This window comes from Cebus imitator, unplaced genomic scaffold (assembly GCF_001604975.1).
Source record: "Cebus imitator isolate Cc_AM_T3 unplaced genomic scaffold, Cebus_imitator-1.0 Scaffold66, whole genome shotgun sequence".
Classification (NCBI taxonomy): Eukaryota; Metazoa; Chordata; class Mammalia; order Primates; family Cebidae; genus Cebus; species Cebus imitator.
Window position 1 is genome coordinate 2519964 of NW_016107381.1, and position 18176 is coordinate 2538139.

At 49.9% G+C, this 18176-nt stretch overlaps 1 protein-coding gene across 9 annotated transcripts in view; it reads right to left on the minus strand.

The window, feature by feature from the left end:
- Positions 1–3258: 3258 nt before the first annotated feature.
- PRR5L (proline rich 5 like) overlaps positions 3259–18176 on the minus strand; it is a 95275-nt gene continuing 80357 nt past the window's right edge. For all 9 annotated transcript variants that reach the window (XM_017530499.2, XM_017530496.2, XM_037739244.1 and 6 more), the window contains 2 exons: positions 16746–16872; positions 3259–6114 (listed from right to left, as the gene is read on the minus strand). In XM_017530499.2, coding sequence (XP_017385988.1) covers positions 5720–6114; positions 16746–16872 — 522 coding nt within the window. In that variant the 3' untranslated portion in view covers positions 3259–5719. The remainder of the gene's footprint in view (positions 6115–16745; positions 16873–18176) is intronic.

The following is an 18176-nucleotide window of genomic DNA, read 5'->3' on the forward strand; positions in this document are numbered from 1 at the left end:
CGAAAAGTAACAGATGCAGCTTTGTTCTTCAGCTTTTCTAGAAATCCTGAAACATCTCTTACCTTGTGGCCAACTGAGGAGATTATGCAGCTGGCTTAGCTATTCTTCATTTTCTATCAGGCTAGGGTACCCCCTAGAATAGAAAGGGATACCACTGGACTTGGGGTGAACCTGGGGTCAAGTCCCAGCTCCATTGCTTGAAAGACCCAAGGCTCAGTTTGCCCATCTCCAAAATGGGGGTGATACCTGCCTTGCAAGGTTGTTGTAAGGAATGGCATAGTACTCGGCCCTCATGCTAGATTCCTGACTGCAGAGAGGACTGGGGCAAGGAGGTTCTTTCCTGAGCTCACTGGCCTGGGACACTCCCTCTTACTTCTTGGCAGGAGAGCTTCTTCAAAGAGATGGCCCTGTGGCAAACAACAGGTGCTCTCACTCTCCCTCAGGCAGGTGTCCCAGGTCCCCAAGCAATCAGACAGGGGGAAGGTCAAGACAAATTGCTTGCTCTGGAGCAAAACATCATCCCTGTGAATAGGGTTAACTCTGCAGGGAGGTGGCAGACATTGGCTGGAGCAAAGGGGAGGATTTGCAAGAAAGGCTCAGAGTTCTGCCTGTGTTCACTGGGTCACCTGGCCACACAACCTCATTTGGAACATGCTTGGAGAGAGCCATGAGGGGAAGATCCCTACCTGGAGGAAAAGGAGAGAGTGTCCTTTCTGTACATACCTGGGAGGGACAGGGTGGAGATCAGATTTATGCCATCCCATTCATTTGTTCAATGAACATGACTTAAAAACTTCTCTGCATCATGAAGCCCTAGGCCTGCAGATACAAATCCTACACAGCCTTGCCTTCCTGGATTAAGCCCCTGAGAATGTGTAGAGGTTGAAGTGGCTCTTTCTATCTGGAGTAGTGGGGAGAGCCCCCAGGGAGAGGGAACAGTGGGAGCGTGGCAGGGGGTGTGGAGATGGAAGGCAGCTTCCTGGCATGATGAACAGTCCTGGTGAAGCTGTTGGTCTCCAACTTAGGGGAGTCAAAGAGCAGCCAATGAGGCTGGGAAGGTAAGTGGGGCCAGATTGTGAAGGATACCGAAGTCAAGTTCAGGTGTATGGATTTTACTGAAAGCCAAGAAAAAGTTTAAAGCGCGGTTTGCATCTCAGATCAAATGGGAATGTACATAAGAGAGAGATGGAGTCTGTATACAAATACAGGAAGTACCAAGTTGTGCAAGACCAGACTGGAGATGGTAAGGGCCCGATAGAAGGCAATGGGGCAATTAGAGGTTGGAGCCTGGGACTATGGAATCGTGGTCTCTGTGGGAATCTAGGCCATGGTGGGTGGAGGTCAGGCCATAAGCTCTCCAGGCCATGTCACCGGGTCTCCCCTGGACGCTGAGACCAGCACTTGTATGTTGCAGTTTCATCTTCACAGGCTCCCTAGTACACCCCATGGCAGGCCTTTCTCCTGCTGGGAGAGAGATGTCAGCAGAGGAGGCAGCAGGGCAGTACCCATGGAAATCTCCAGTCCAGCCGAGAAGGAATGGAGATGACAGCAAGCATGCCAGAGAGGACACCAATGTATCTCTGGCCAGCGGAGGGGCTCAAGGACATTTAAGGACTTTCAGAAGAGCTTCAGCCAACTTACCTCTGCTCCTTAGCATGAAGGCAGGGTCAGCCCCTGGGGTGGACACTTTTTGTCCATCTTACTTTCCTACTCCGTAAGATTCCACTGGGCAGGAGGACAAGGAGTTTTCCCAGCAGCTAAGCTGGTCTTTCAGGAGCTTGCCACCCACAAAGAGTAATCAGTAGAAGCAGCAAAAACTAAAGATTATGTGGTAATCATTATTCTGTAGGGCAGAATAATGACTTCCCCTCCCCCATCAAGGATGTCCACATCGTAATCCACAGTACCTGTGTTATATCCTACAAGGCAAAAGGGACTTTGCAGGTGTGATTAAAGACCTTGAGATGGGAGATAATCCTGGATCACCTGGATGGACTCAGTGTAATTGACAAGGGTCCTAGGGAGGCAGAATATAGTTTGCAGAGATGCTATGTGAAAGGGACTCAACCCACCATTCACTGCTGGCTTTGAAGATGGAGGAAGGTCATAAGCCAAGGAATGTGGGCAGCCTCTAGAAGCTGGCAGAGATAAGGAAACAGATTATCCCTTAAAGCTTCCAGAAAGGAATGTGGCCCTGACACCACCTTGATTTCAGCCCAGTGAGACCCTTGTCAGACTTCCAACCAACAAACTATAATAATAAAGGTGTTGTTTTGAGCTGCTAAGTCTGTGGTAGTTGTTACAGCGGTGAGCGGAAACAAAGCAGATCATAAGGCTGGCTCCTTGTCACTCAGGTCTTGGCTCAGTCAATGTGGAGAGAGACCTCCTTTGGCCATTCTGTCAACGGTCATCCTTCACTCTTCAGTCACTGGCACTTTGCCATTTCATCCAGTGTTTGTTGTTTGGTAGTCACAATGTTTGTGTCGCCCTGATTTCCAGCCTTCCCCACTAGATTGTAAGCTCCATGATAGCAGGCACCTTGATTATTTGTCCATCACTATATCCCTAGCGCCAAGAAAAGTGCCTACACACAATGGAAGCTCCACAAATGTTTGGTGCGTAGATGGGTGGAAAAATGAATATGGTGGTGCACTAATGACATGAAACCTATTGAGGCAGAATGATCAGTGCTTATTTACCATAGTTATAACCTGCAAAGTCTCAACCAAAACATACACACTCTCCTTTTACACCCTACAGGATTGCTAATCAGTCAACCTCTTCAAAGGCTCTTAGTAACTAGCCTTTAGAGATCTCAGACTATTGCTGCTATAGGCCTCCTAGAAGTATTTATGCAGAGTAAATCTTACAAATTTCCTCTGCCAAACAGAATCATAGGAGAATATATGAGATCGTCCATGTATATGGTAAGTGTTCCCTCTAGGTCAAATACTAGAGGGAAGAAAGGCCAAGCTGGTTTTAGAAAAAGCTTTGGCTTCTCAGACTTTTTTCTGTATTTTCTAAGCTCCACAATCTGTTTCTACAGGAAACAAGTTGCCAATCCAGCTCAGGAGTGCAAATAAAACCCAGGGGAGATTGGCTGAGCTAAGGCTGCTGTCTGACTCTGGAGTGGAGGCAGCAGGAAAAGAGATGAGGAGGCAGAAGTGGGGGCAGGGAGTTGGAGGGAAGGATGCACCAAGATCTAATTTGACTGCTATACTTGCAAATTCAATCAAGACACCCTTGGGGCAACCAGCATGAGAAGAGGGTAACATGGACAAAATGTTGTTTATTGAATCCATTTTGGAAACAGACCATATGAAAGGTTTCTGTGAGCTCACTCGGAGTTAAGAGTCATGATTGCTTCCTGTCATTAAACGTCAACAATAGGAAAATCCTAGCATAAATAATGAAAATGATCTAGGAAAGAAAAAGTGGTTAAAAACACTTTGGCTATCACTCTTCCAGTAGCTCTCTGATAGCTAACATGCCCATAAACATCAATACAATTTTTATAGGTACAGTCTATTTACTGCACATATATCGAATGTGTATATCAATGATAAAGTTGTAAACTGGCTAACCATCATCAGCAATTAAGTACACTGGGTCTATACTGATAGTCCCATTCTCATTTTAAGAGCTTATGTATTTAATTGATGACTCCGCTCCTCATCAGGGACATTTAAGATATGGAAAAGGCATTTATACACACACGCATACACACACACACCTATATACCTATGATTAACCTTATAAACTGAAAAAGTAAACCCAAGCATCATTAATTACTTTGCCTGGATCAATAAATACTAGTCTCAAATGTTAAATGTACTTATCAAGACAGAAGCCATCAGTTACATAAATCATCATGTTGCTACCTACTGATGTTCCATTTGCTAATGCATGTTAGCCAATTTGTAGACTTTATCCAACACATATATAGAGATTATTTTTTGTTTGAAATTCTTAGCAGATCAGCAGATCGCCTTTGGACATTTCTCTCCCATCGCTCTTAGGATGAAAATGAAATAACTCTTAAAATTTCTAAATTCCAAGTCATCAAGAGCACAATTCTGATCATATTTCAAATCTTCACCCAGAAGGGAAATGCCATCAAGAGTTAGTAAGCTTAGAAGTTGTCATCACCATGGCAGCTTAGACTGATCTTCACCTCCTCTCAGCACCCTCTTGTCGTATTGGAAGCCAAGGTAGCTCATCTCTTTGAGATTTCCTAAACACTAGTAGGAAGGGTCAGAGGGGGAGCCTTGTCTTTTTTCCTGGAGCTGTTATCAGTAAGATGGACAACTACAAAGAGGAGGCTAGGGATGCAAGGTGGATAAAAGCTCCCAGAGCTAGAGGGAGCAGTGGAAGGATGCGGCACAGTGCCAGGGCCTGCTTCCCCCAAGTGCTTCACGTGCTAGAAATTCCAGACCTTTCTTTTACCACAGGGAATAAACATCCCATCCCTCCAAAAGGTCCTGCCCACATATCCCCTCTCCATGCTTCCTGGAAAAATCCATTCAATTTTCCATGCTTCCTGGAAAAATCCTCTGCCCATGAAGCAAACTGGGTCTCCCCATCCCAATGCAGCTTTTCCTAGAAACCATGAAATTTATAAATTTACACAGGCCATTGCAGATTCAAGTCCAGCTGCTTCCAGAGCTCTGTGACATGAGAGCCCTGCCTCCCACGGATCTTTATCCTGAACCACTTCCAGTCTCCTTTCCCAGGAGCTCTGCTTGTTTTTTTTAGTGTGAAGACTCACTCCATTGGAAATGAACAGTGCAAGATCCTACGTGCAAAATTTGCAAACTTTTTTTTTTTTTTTTGAAACGATACACATTTAAAAAATTCAAGTCAAATCCAGGCACAGGCTAGTTGGTTGGTATTAGTTGGCCCCTCACACCCACCATAGGAAAGCATGGTGAGAAAGTCTGTTTCTGAAATGAGAGAGACAAGAGGCACCAGCTACTTATCTGGGGGTGAGTTTCTTCGGCTTGAGGGGAAGCCTGAGAGGGAAATGCTGAGGCTCAGTGAAAGACAGGGCAGCTTCAGCCTCGCAGCCTTCCTGGGCCAAAAGCCAAAGGCCTCTGTGCAGGCAGCACATAGGATCAGGATGTAGGTGAGGATAGCTCCTCACCCACCAGAGGCGTAACCGTTTCCCAGCAATTCTGAAACTAAAATAAGGAAGGCACATTCCCAGACCACGCTGGGTAAGGGCTGCAGGCTGTTTTCACTCTACACAAAACGGGGGAGAGGAGATTCCTCTCCACTCATTTTCCATCCATAAATCTCATCGCAAGGAACCTAAAGGGGAACTTCAAAGGCCAACATATCCTTGGTTGTATGTGTGGTCCTGACAACCTCCTGCTCCAGAAATGTCAGGACATTGGATATGCCATTGGGAGCATCAGGCAGTCCAGTCTTTGCGGGGGAAAGGCCTAGAGATGAGGATCTGAGTCAGGCTGGCAAGGTTGGAGTCAGAAAGTGACCATTAGGCAGTTAGTCACTTTCAATTGACCACAAAGAAGTGTTCACAGTCACCAAAATAAAGAGGCTGACAACAACGGTGTCCCCTTAGGGCATTTTGACCAGGACTGTACCCTAAAAGAAATAAGGCAGCATCACATAAAGCAAGAGCCCCTCGCTAATCCATGAAGATGGAGGTGTCCTCATTCTGGCTGCAAAACAGGTGGAAAGGCCTCAGGGTGGCAACTCAGCTGAGGGAAGCACAGTTCAGCTCTGAGCCCTCCTGGCTGCCCCCAGCCCCCTCCTCCAGTCCGTCAGGGCTGTCGGTGATGTTGGGCTCGCTGGAGCACTGCCGGTGGGGTGGGGGGAAGCTGGGTGGCAGGAGCAGGCACTTGTCCTCACTGCTGGCCTCCTCCCCCAGGCCCGAGTGCATCATGGTGGCCATGGCCAGCAGCTGGATGTCCGAGTGGGCATTGGCCACCGTGTGCCGCCGCACACTGCCACACTTCTCCAGGTAGGCTTCCCCCTCCTGCTCCGTCAGTGGGGTCAAGGCCATCTCATTCAGTGGCCGGCTGACTGCAGTTATCGGGGAGGCATAGTTCAGGACAGTCACCTTGGGCCGGACCCTGGAGTGCCGCCTGGCTGCAAGAGGAAAATCAGCAAAGACTGTTATTTAAGAGAGGATATTGGTGCTCAAAAGCTCCAAATCCAGCCGGGGGGAAAAGAGCAAGGTGGTGGCTCAACCTTTAGGAGCAGCTCTTAGGCGCAGCCCAGCTACAATGCAAAGGACAAACTTGGTGATATCTAAATGTTTCTTTTGCAACTTTACCTGTCTGTGGCAGATTCTGCCCCTAACCAACCCTATGCCACATATTAGGTGGTCACCAAAAGACTTTCCTTGATAGATAAGGGTCAAAAGAATCTCCTGTGTTTCTCAGCTGCTGCCTGAGCTTCATTAGATTTGCCCTAAATTCCCTTTCAATGTCCTCTGAGGACTTGGGTATAGGATGGCCGGCTTTCAAAAGAATCAACCCTGGCTTCCTGCAGGAGTGGCCTCTGCCATGCCAATGGGTAACATAAAAGAGCCTTCATAAGCTGAAATCCAGAAGATGAGATAACTGGGGAGTTACCTCCATTGTCATAGCCAAGGCAGCAAGACTGTCTTGCAAATTATACAGAACTGGGATTACCCATGGCCCTCATCTCCTGCCAGGTCAAGGTCTCAGATTTATGTTCTGTTCAAGTCAATTCTCCTGGAATCAAACAGCCATTAGCATCATCAAAGAACAGGCCAGGTTCTGTGGATTGCCCTAGGGAGGCAGACACAGGAGGGCTGGACACTAATTATAAAACTGCTGCTTTTTGGCTTGAGACAGAGTTTCGCTCTTGTTACCCAGGCTGGAGTGCAATGGTGCAAGCTCAGCTCACTGCAAACCTCCGCTTCTCAGGTTCAAGTGATTCTTCCGCCTCTGCCTCCTGAGTAGCTGGGACTACAGGCACCCACCACCATGCCCAGCTAATTTTTGTATTTTTTTCTAGAGACAAGGTTTCACCATGTTAGCCAGGGTGGGCCTAAACTCCTGACCTTGGGTGATCCACCCGCCTCAGCCTCCCAAAGTGCTGGGATTACAGGTGTGAGCCACAATGCCTGGCCTAAACTAACGCTTTTGAATTCTCATCACATTCCAGAAACTGTGCTAAACCTTGACATGTTATCTTTTGAATTCTCCCAAAAACTGAAGGTAAGTCATGGTATAGTATTAGCTTCCACTTTACAGATGAGAAAGCTGAGTATCTGAGAGGGAATAGCTTACCCACAGTCATATAGATAGAAGGTAGTTTAAGCTGAGACTCAAACAAGGCTGTCTCACTCCAGACTCTTGCTCTTCTAGCTGCCCATGCAAGGCCCATGGATAACTAGGGTGAGCGAAGTAGCCGAAGGGAAGGAGAAGCCAAGCAGAGGGGCTCCGAGGGCTGGAAAAAGCATGCCCATCTGCAGATAGGAAACTTGCCAGGAGGATGTACCCTGGAGAGGCGCCTTTAGGATGGCAGGACTCCCAGAAGTGGGGAAGGGGTGACAGAGCTGCTGAGATAGGTGCACCATCAGGTCACATCTTGGCTGGAACAGAGTCCGGGAGACAGTGAAGAGGTGCCCAGGCAGGCAGGATAGGCCGGCACAGGAGGGCCCTGGAATGGCAGATGGAAGCACCTGTGGTACATCAGACAGATCAGACCAGAGCTGGGGGGAGGCAGTTAACATCACAGGTCATAGGGCAGGATGGGCTGTGCGCAGGAAGCCTCCTCAGGCAGAAGTGGGGCAGAACAGGTTGGAGCCAGCGAGGCCAGCAGTGAGGAAAGCTAGGGAGAAGGCTCAGGTGTTATGTTCTATAATAAATATGGATTGCATGTGAAAAAAAGTCATGCTAATCTCAGAGTCAAAGTGAGAGGAGATCAGGAAAGGAAGTAGAGTTGTGGTGATGAGGATCAGGTGAGGAAGATGACCGCTGAAGACACCATAGACACTGATACCAGAGAACCCTGCAACTCGGCCGGCACAGTGGCTCACATCTGTAATCCCAGCACTTTGGGAGGCTGAGGTGGGCAGATCACCTGAGGTCAGGAGATCGAGAGCAGCCTGACTAACATGGTGAAACCCTGTCTTTACTAAAAATACAAAAATTAGCCAGGTGTAGTGGTGGTTGCCTGTAATCCCAGCTACTCAGGAGGCTGAGGCAGAAGAATTGCTTGAACCTGGGAGGTGGAGGTTGCAGTGAGTAGAGATCGTGCCATTGCACTCCAGCCTGGGCAACAGAGTGAGACTCTGTCTCTAAATAAATAAATAAATAACTTGTTCAACATTGCAAAGAAGAGGCAAAGCTGGGGCTGGAGCACAGATGGCAGCTTCCAAAACCCAGGTGAGCCCCACTGCCTTTCCAGAAGGAAGGAAACCCTAGGGTGGGTCAGAGGGGCAGGAGAAGAACCAAAACACTCAGGTAACCGAAGCCGGGGGAGCAGAGTCTCAAGGGAGGAAGCAAATCTGACAGAAACACCCCTACTCCCAAAGCCTCTCCTCTCCCACCTTCACATGCGCTGTGCCAGGGCAGAAACCTGCAGTTTGGAATAGTGTAAGCACCATGACAAGGCTGGGCCCTTGATCCCAGGGAATTTCCCTGACCCATGCTTCTCTAGAGGCAGTGTTGCCTCCTCTGCCACCTAGGCCCAGCATCATGTCACGAGCTGGGTGGCTTTGGACCTGAAAGAGGCAGAGGCGTGGGATGGTCCGGCCATGTAGCCGGTCTGGCCTGGGAGAGAATGAATTTGAAGGCATGGCCACGGGAGAAACACAGCTTCAGAAGGCTGGGGGATGGATGGGTTCTGTTCCAGGCCTCCTCTTCTTTTCAGCCTCTCTTTCTGCCGGAGCACACCTCTCCCCAACTTCCCAGTCACACACCCCATTTCACCTGTCCCTGCCTTCCACAGTACCCATATCTCTCATACCCTGAAGACCCAAGAGAAGCGTGTTCCCTTTGCCAGCAGGACAAGGCAGTGGGGAGAAAGAGAGCGGGGCTGATGGTATCAGTATTCCCACCACACTCGGGACAGGATGGGGAACACCCCGCTTTCCAAGGGGAAAGCAAACCATGCGGTTCACAGACTGGCCGTGGGGACACGTGGCTCATTCTGCTTTAGTTTACCCTCTGCTCTTCCGGTGGAACTGTAGAGCCCTAGACACATGTGTCAGCCACTTCCAGAGCTCATGCTCCCAGAAGGAGATCACAGCAAGACCTGCCCACATCCATCTGCAAAGCTCACAGCAGCTCCTGCCATCAGACTGTGGTGTGTGTATAAATAATGAAGAGAATGACATTCTAACCCTTTGGACTAAATCTCCAAGTCTACTGGTTCAAAAGCCCAAGGGACTTAGCTGGTAGCAACAATAACACTTTTTCAGAATCAAAGGATAATACATAGAATTTAGAGTATAGAGAGTGTTCCTATCCATGATCTCGCCTTTTAGTCCCAATCTCCCTCCAAAACAGAGTTGTTCTCAGTATGCCCACCACACAGATGAGGAATACTGAGGCTCAGCCCCAGTTCTCTTAGGTTTTAGACAGCAGTTCCCAGACTTTCCCCACTACACGCTGCTGTGTCTCAGGGCACTGCTGCTGCCCTCAGAAGACATGTTTCTTGAACCAGCCCACTCTCTGAAGTCAAGTAATAGCAGCAGATGCTAGACAAGAGGCTGGAACTGGCCCCCCTGCTTTGGAGATAGACAAACCTCAAGGAGCAACCAAAAAGAATCTACACCAGGCATGGGCAGCAGTTCTTTCTGAAGCATGGATGCTTGTACTCTCTGACTTAACACATTTCTATAATGTCCCCACATTCCTATAATGTTCCCACATTCTTATAATAACCCTGTTTACTTTTATGATCTCCAAAAATCAATAACTATAAAACAGAAGCACCAGAAGAGTTCAAAGCAGCAAGGATCCCATTGAAAAACCGTCCTTAAAAAAATGCCGTTGAAAACAATTTATTTCTCTCTCACTGCTGCTAAAACTACACACTTTAGATTGCTGTTGGGAAACCCATCTTGGGGCCTGTACCCTACAACCAGCCTAGCAGGAGACTACACAAGACCCCTGATGAGCATTTGCTGTGTGCAGATGTCTGTGCTCCTGAGACTGGGTACCTGCCTGCCAGGAGGGGTTTGTGCAGAGGGTAGGGCCAGAGAGGCCGACAGTAGCAATATCATTTCTACTGTGGCTAGAGTCCGATAATGTTTTATAGGAGTATGGGGGACTCCTCTCTTTGGGAAAGGGGTATCAGGAAAGATACAGTATTAATGTTAGATTTTACAACATGGCTGAAACTTGGAGGAAAGGCTGGGACCAGAGAGGACAGAGGGTAAATTGAGGGAACAGGAAATCAACTTGCATGGCAGACACGTGCAGCATCTTTGGAGGAAGTGAGAATTTGTCTGATGATTGCCGCAGGTCTCAACCCACTGGGATGAATCAGGGAAAGGTGTCTCCAGTGGTCCTTGGAGGGCCCAGGCAGCAAACGGACAAGGGAAGCCACTCTGGCTGCTCACGAGCCAAGAGCTGGAGCCAGAGTCGGGGGGCTGCCCTGGAGGAGGAGACCCCAACACCACCTGTCCCCACCTTCAATAAACACTACTGGCTGGGTGCGGTGGCTCATGCCTGTAATCTCAGCACTTTGGGAGGCCAAGGCAGGCAGATCACGAGGTCAGGAGTTCAAGACCAGCCTGGGTAACAGGGTGAAACCCTGTCTCCATTAAAAACACAAAAAAAATTAGCTGGGTGTGGTGGCGGGGGCCTGTAATCCAAGCTACTCGGGAGGCTGAGGCAGGAGAATTGCTTGAACTCAGGAGGCAGAGGCTGCAATAAGCCGAGATTGCACCACTGCACTCCAGCTTGGGTGACAGAGCAAGACTCTGTCTCAGGAAAACAAAACAAAAAATAAGCACTACTACCTGTACATGCGAAATGCTGCACTAGCTGCAGAGAGGAAAAGGAACATAAGTCTGACGTGGGGCCTGCAACATGGGCTTGAGCCTAGCACACGTGTGTACCTCCATGCATGTGTGTGCACGTGTCAGGGCAGGGCGCTTTCGGAGCACCTATTTACTGAGCATCTATGATACGCTAGGCACTATACCAAAAAGCAGGTGCTCCATTGATGCCTTCTAACCACTTTGCAGAGGAACCTGAAGCTGAGATGTGGAATAATTACAGCCACAGTTAGTGATGAAACCAGGACTCAAACCCCGAGCTGACAGCACAGGCCCCGCTCATGACCCACACACAAATAACTGTTAGACCAGGTCAGTGCGGCAAATGTCAGGTCAGAGGTACAGACGACAGCACCTGGAAATTCAGAGGAGGAAGTCACAAAGAAAGGCTATTTCAGATGGGCTGTGCTTCTCTGGGCGTCACTTACAGACTGAACCACTCATTCATTCACAGGAGAGGTCTGGGCCAGGTCCGGGGATACATAAGTTCTCAACGAGGTCAGTGTAAGGGAGAGGCTGAGAAATAGGACATGGCGATACAGCAAGGCAAGGCCCAGGATGTGATTTGGGAGCCAGGGGAGGAATGCGGGTAGCACACACAACCTCCCCAGGGAGTTATTCCGCAAGGGCCAGGCTGCCTATAGCTGGGGTCCATAACGTAGCAGGCAGCCTCCACCTGGCCCTACCCCGAGACAGGGCAGCTTCTTCCTCCTGCTGTCCCTGATCGGAAGGACAGGGCCTCTGCACTTGGCCCTCTGTGGCTCAGAAGTTAAGTAACTTGCTCCAGGACACACAGCAGAGCCCCAGCTCTCGTGGTTTCCAAGGCCCTGCTCTCTCCACAGTTGCCTCGGCCTTTCTCTCCCTGCTGATGACTCATAGGACAGGCCACAGCTCTTCCTTCTGCTTTCTGGGTGGAATGTTTTCATTCCCAAGATTGGGCGTGGGCAGAGCCAGGACCACAGGGACCGCACGGCTGTGTCAAGTCTCCCGGGCAGACAGCGTTTCCTTGCTAAGCACCCGCCCCACTCCAGAGCCAAGCCTCAGACAAGTGCGTCAGCTGTGTCTCCACTGGGAGGTCAGGCCTTCTGGGCCCCTTGGGAGGCCTTAAAACTGAATGCCAGGCCCGGGGCCGGCAGACAGCGACCCACACTCTTGCTTCTTGTTCTCCCCAACCTTTTTCTTCTGTGCCCCCAGGAAGGCAGGTCCCTGTCACCCAGGGAAAGGAATGTCCCACTGAGAAACAGATTACCCTGTAGCTACCCCCTGGGGCCCTAAAACCAGCCCTTCCCTTGCAGTGGTGCCCTTTTAGCAGGAAAAGGGCCAGGTCCTGCCATTTCAGCTGGCATCTCCAGGCCACCTCTGCCTCCTCCTCTTCCCTTTCACACGGGGTGGGGCCATGGGGAGCCTTTATTTCCTCCTCACTCACCAGGACCCCCGCTGAGCACTGGCATTCATCCCCTGCACCGGAGCCAGCCACAGCAGCTCCTTTCAAACCCCCAGAGAGACGCAAAGCCTGGATAAGGCTGTCCTTGGGCCCTTTGTTGGGGACTTGGTTCCCAGGCCTTTGATCTCCCAGGCTCCCTGGCCAGGCCCCACCGGAGCAACCACCATAATACGGCCATTGTGACCTCGGCACACCAAGCCCACGGTGGGCGTCCCTCTCCAGGCTGGCACCTGAAAGCCTTGAATGCCCGCTTGTCACGCGGAGAAGTTACAGTGTCCTGAAGCAGCAGGGCCCTCCCCCAGAGACACAATGGACGGAGGCCGGTGGGAGGCCAGGGCCTTTGTGTGGGAGAAGTCGAGCGTGCTGCTGAGGGTGTGCTCGGGAAACAGCCTGGAGACTTCAGGGACTTGAAAGGTGGGGCAAGCGCCAGCCTCTGGGGAGTCTGCCTTTTTAAAAAATGTCACCATCCTCTTCCTCTTCCCTTGCCAACTCCCACCATTGCAGAAAAGTGGCTGCTTTGGAGAGGGGGGCACATTCTGTCACTCCCATCATGGGCCTCTGATCTCTGCATACCCAGGCTGCGGCCTGGCTGGTGGGAAGGGAGCCCTCCAGAGAATCCTCACTCAGTCAAACGTGTGTGGGCACGTGGGTGCAGCGTGGAGCGTCAGGAATAAACTGCTTCTCTGGCTCTGGTCACCTACCCTGCAGGTGACCTGGAGACTGAAGGCACAACAGTACCTTGGAGGATGGAATGAGTTACACGTGAGAACCTGGTCAGTAATGCGGTGACTTCTGAGAGCATGGGTGCCTGTGACCACGCCTACCCATCCTCGGGCTCAGGTGAGCCGTGGCAAAGCCCTCCCATAGGTAAAGGGGATTTTCACCCCCAACCCAACTCCTTAGTTTTCACTTCAGCCAGTCATCTCCACGCTCTCCTCCCACAGGCAAAATAAACATTTTACTAAGGGGCAGACTGAGGCCCTGAGAGTCCTCTCTTTAGCTGGAAAGCAGTGTGCTCTGTCAGGATGGGCACTGCTGTGACCACTTTAACTCTTTGGTATCCAGAGACATGGGATGAAATGTCTGCCTTTGGATCCCTCATGGGCTAGGGAACACCTCCTGGGCTGTCCCTTAATAAAGTTACCTCCTAAAAGTTGGCAGTGCTCAGTGGGGGTGGGGGTGACACAGAACATGTGGGGAAGCTGATCAAGTATCCACACCTTGGGGTTTTGGGATCCTGGCTCCACGTGACCTTCATCGTCACTTGCTTCGCCTGTAAACCTGGGAACAGCAGTGTCTGCTCCGTGGCCCAGCATGCAGCCCAAGCAGCACCACGCCCAGGACATGGTCTGTGTTCAGTAGCTTCCCTTGCCATCAACTTCCTTCCCACTCTGAAGCCCTTTCAGTTCCTCTAATGCTCCTTCCTCTTGCTCACCTCCTGTCCTCCAAATCCTCCCAAGGTCCGCTCCTTGGCCTGGGGATAGTCATTCCTCTCCGTTTACTCAGCTAACTCATCCTCATCCTGCAGATCCCATCACAGACATCAACACTTCCTCCAGGTAGTCTTCCCTGATTCCTTAGGCAAGGTGAAGTCCCCCTGCCCTGGGCCCCATGGCCCCTGTACTTTCCCCCTCAGAACATGTGTACGCTGATGAGACACTGCCTTGTTTGTGACTTCTTCCCTGGGCTGTGTGCGCTGGAAGGCAGGAATGGGTTGGCTTCATTTACAGATATATCTATAGCACTCCCAAGGTACTAGGACAGGGTCTTAGTACACATTTGCTGAAATGATAATTAAAAATTAACCAAAAGAGGGTCACATCCCTCCCTTCCCCTACTGCGACCACTCTCCAGAGGCAGGGACTGTCTGAGGTACAAGAGTAAAACCTCGAGTCTTTAGCTTTATAATTTGACAAAGTGTGCATTATTCTTATTTTAGTTGGAAAGCTAAAGCTATCCCCTCTTAGAGTGAGTCCTCACTGAACAAACTTCCAAACTGACTCTTGTTCCTAGGATAAGACACCAGAATATGCCACCATCAAATACGCCTCTTAGGCATGAGGATGTATGACCTGAAGGCAGTTAAGAAGCAGATACAGGGCCGGGCGCGGTGGCTCAAGCCTGTAATCCCAGCACTTTGGGAGGCCGAGGCGGGTGGATCACGAGGTCAAGAGATCGAGACCATCCTGGTCAACACGGTGAAACCCCGTCTCTACTAAAAATACAAAAAATTAGCTGGGCATGGTGGCGCGTGCCTGTAATCCCAGCTACTCAGGAGGCTGAGGCAGGAGAATTGCCTGAACCCAGGAGACGGAGGTTGCGGTGAGCCGAGATCGCGCCATTGCACTCCAGCCTGGGTAACAAGAGCGAAACTCCCTCTCAAAAAAAAAAAAAGAAAAAAAAGAAGCAGATACAGGAAGCTCTCTGGTCTCCCTCTATTTGCTTAAAGGCAGGATATAGATATATAAAGACAAAAGGTATCCCATCCCACTTCTACCAGGGGGAGCAAAGCTTAACCACTGAAGACAACTTCAGACCCTTATCCACTGGCAGTGGCTCCAGAGGAACCTACGAGAACAAGCCTCACTAACCAGCCCTTATCTACCATCTGTTTCTCTTGCCACAAGCTGCCACCCCTGAAGACTCAAAGTTGTTTTTCTTTGCCTTGTCACTTCTCTAGAAATGTACTTTTTGTTGTTGAAGATGCTATACGAGCTGGAATTCAAAGCCACATATTTAAGAGCTACTGACTCCCCGGGTGTGTCCCATGTATGTATGAAACACACAATATTAATAAGCTTCTGTTGGTTTTTCTCCTGCTAATGTGTGGTTCCAACTAACAGCTTAGAAGGGTTTGAGGAAAAACCGCTTTTCTTCCTCTACACTGGCATTAGGCCCAAACAAGGGTGGCATTCCTGCCATGGCCCAGTTAACCTGCTGACGTCCTGTCAGCTCCCTGGATACCCACATGCCCCAAACTTGGTGAGCTGAGCCAGAAGGAAGGTGGACTCCAGGGAGATGGCAGCAACATGGCGCCTAGCTCAGAGTGGGGCTGTGGGAGGCTGTTTTCCTTCAGTGTCATTGAAACTGGCTCATTCTAGCTCCTGGGAGGAATGAGTGGGGAAGGGAGGGAGGAGGGAGGGGGGAGAAGAACCCCAGCAGGCTGGGGCCAGCACCCTCCAATCTGTGGTGGCTGTGGTTAAGCTGGTGCCTCCAGAGAAACACGAGCAGGGTGGTGAAAACTGCCAGCCGGCACTGGCTCTTGCAGTGGTAGAGAGGCCCAGGAAGGGGCAGGAACCTCACGGGAGGACGCTCCTTTCTTTGAAGCTCAACTACTACAACTCCATTAAAGCGAGAAGAGGGGGCATCAGGTTCCCAATCTGAGTAATCCATTTCCGCCTCTGCATCTGTCTGTGCGTGCAGGCTCCCCTGGTCCTGAAGTACCATGGCTGCCATCACCTGACATTTTCTGAGTGCCTACTATATGCCAGGCACCATTCCTGGGGTCAGAACAATGAACAAAAAGTTTACGCATTTTGAGGGTTTACATTTCAGATAGTAAACGGGTTTTTTAAAAATTAGAAGCCTTATCATGCTATTTCTACAATGACTGATCTGAGGGCGATTTTATATTATAGAAATATTTGTACCAAACCCATCTAGACTGCGGTGTCGTTGAGAGAAGGAACAGATCTGATTCATCTCTAGATTTTCCAAGATGCCTGGTACAGAGCCTGACACTCACTGATGCTAGGTTTACAGCCACCAAAAGAAGGCCCCAACAGGATTTCTCTCCAAATCCAGAGGCCCCTTCCCTTGCCATGTGGTGGTAACCTCCAGAAATGGAGTGGGAGACAGCAGCTCGATACCATCTGGTCATGCATACAACAAGTTGGTTTGACATTTCCAGTTGGTTTCAAAGGGAAATCCATCACAGGAGGTTTCTCTACTCAACCAGAGAGAGGGTGTAACCAGGCACAGTTTCTGGTATCAGATACAGAAAGATTAATGTCCTAGGCACACAAAAATGATCAAAACCACTGATCAAAGATGTGGATCAGACAAGCACCACCACAGAGGCATAGTACTGGTCCTTGGGGAGGAATCTTCAAGGGGCAAAGAAGGCTACTGTAACCTCCAGAGGCCAGAAACGTGAGTGCTTAACATGCACGGGGTTTGCACTGACCCACACAGGAAGCAAAGGGCTGGGCACGTAATCAGTGCTCAGTTATACACAGCTGGTATCATGATCACCGAGGCTCTTGACAACTTGAGAGCTGCACTTCTTACCCAGCGTGTACGTAGAGCCTGAGAAGCTACGGTCATCGCTGATGCCAAGGAAAGGAGAAACCACTTGCTTCACCAGCTCCTCCAGTTGCAAATAACTCTCACTTGGGCCTGTGGGCTCGTGAACACTCTGGAAAATGAACAGCCAAGATACGCAAAGGTCAGCGTCTGTTGCCATGCCCAGCAGGTGCTCACTTAACAAATCCTGATTGTCCTCCTTCAATGTACAAGGCAGTGTTGCTGGCAGGCAGCATCCTTGCAGTTAGAATGAAGGAAACTGAGGCCTGAAGCCTTAGTCACTTGTCATGGGTCACTGCAATTAGAACTGTGCGTGGTTAGTACCGCAGCAGCCTCTCCCATTGGGCCACCAATGCGATGTGGATGTCCCACCTCCAGGGCTGAGATCTGGCTGGTCTCAAGGACAATAATCCTACCCACACTGTCGTAGTGACTGGTTCATAAACAGCACACAGACACTTAACATATATTAAGGCACGGAGGTCTCCTGACAATGCAAAGAGGAAGGTGCTCTTATTAGCCCCCTATTCTGGATGAGGAACTAAAGACCCAGAGAGCTAAAGTACCATGCCCAGGAAAACACAGCCAACAGATGGCAAAAACCCTGGACTGGAACCCAGGCTATCTGGCTCTGATCCTCTTTTACTGCCACTTGCTATCAGGCTAGAAAAGAAGGGAGGAAAGTGTATGGAAAAGTGCAGAGTGATTAGAGAAAGGGAGGATTCTTCTAGGGCCAGGAATAGTTGTAGCACCAAGATAAAGGGTCAATTAAAAATCTCGACGTGACAGGAGTTCTCAAAGCTAAGTGCTGAGTAAAGAACGGTCAAAACCAGAAAGGACTCAGTAACCAATGTTTTCTAGAAAACCAGCAGACTCCTAGGGAGTTCAGCTTCTTGCTGGAAAGGACTCAAACGTGCTGTCATATTGAGAAGCTGCAAAGAAGCAGAGACCACCGGAAAGGAACAAGGCTCCGTGGGGCTGTGCCCAGCCTGAGGGGTTAACATGTCAAATTCTCAAAATGGGGTTGACTCTAAATCACTTTCACTTTCAAAGTAGACTCCACTCCAGCGCGGCGTTTCAGGGATTGAGGGGGAAGCTGGTCAGGTAATGAGACAGGCAGGGCTGACTCCTGCAGGTTGGCGATCCTAGGGGGATGTAAGCTGCCAAGGAAACAGACTATTCCTTGGCCCCTTTTTGGTACTGTCACATTGAGATGGGTGTGGCCAGGGGCTGGGGGAAGAGAGGACACAGCTTCGGGAAACACAAGGAGGCTGAAGAGTGGGCTGGATGGTGCAGATTTGGAGGTAGAAACAGGGCCAGAAGAGATGCAGAGAAAATGAGTGGATTCTCCCCCAAAACCTTCCATAAACAGGGAGAGACCACAGAAAAGGAAAAGTGGCAAAATGTGGGAGGAAC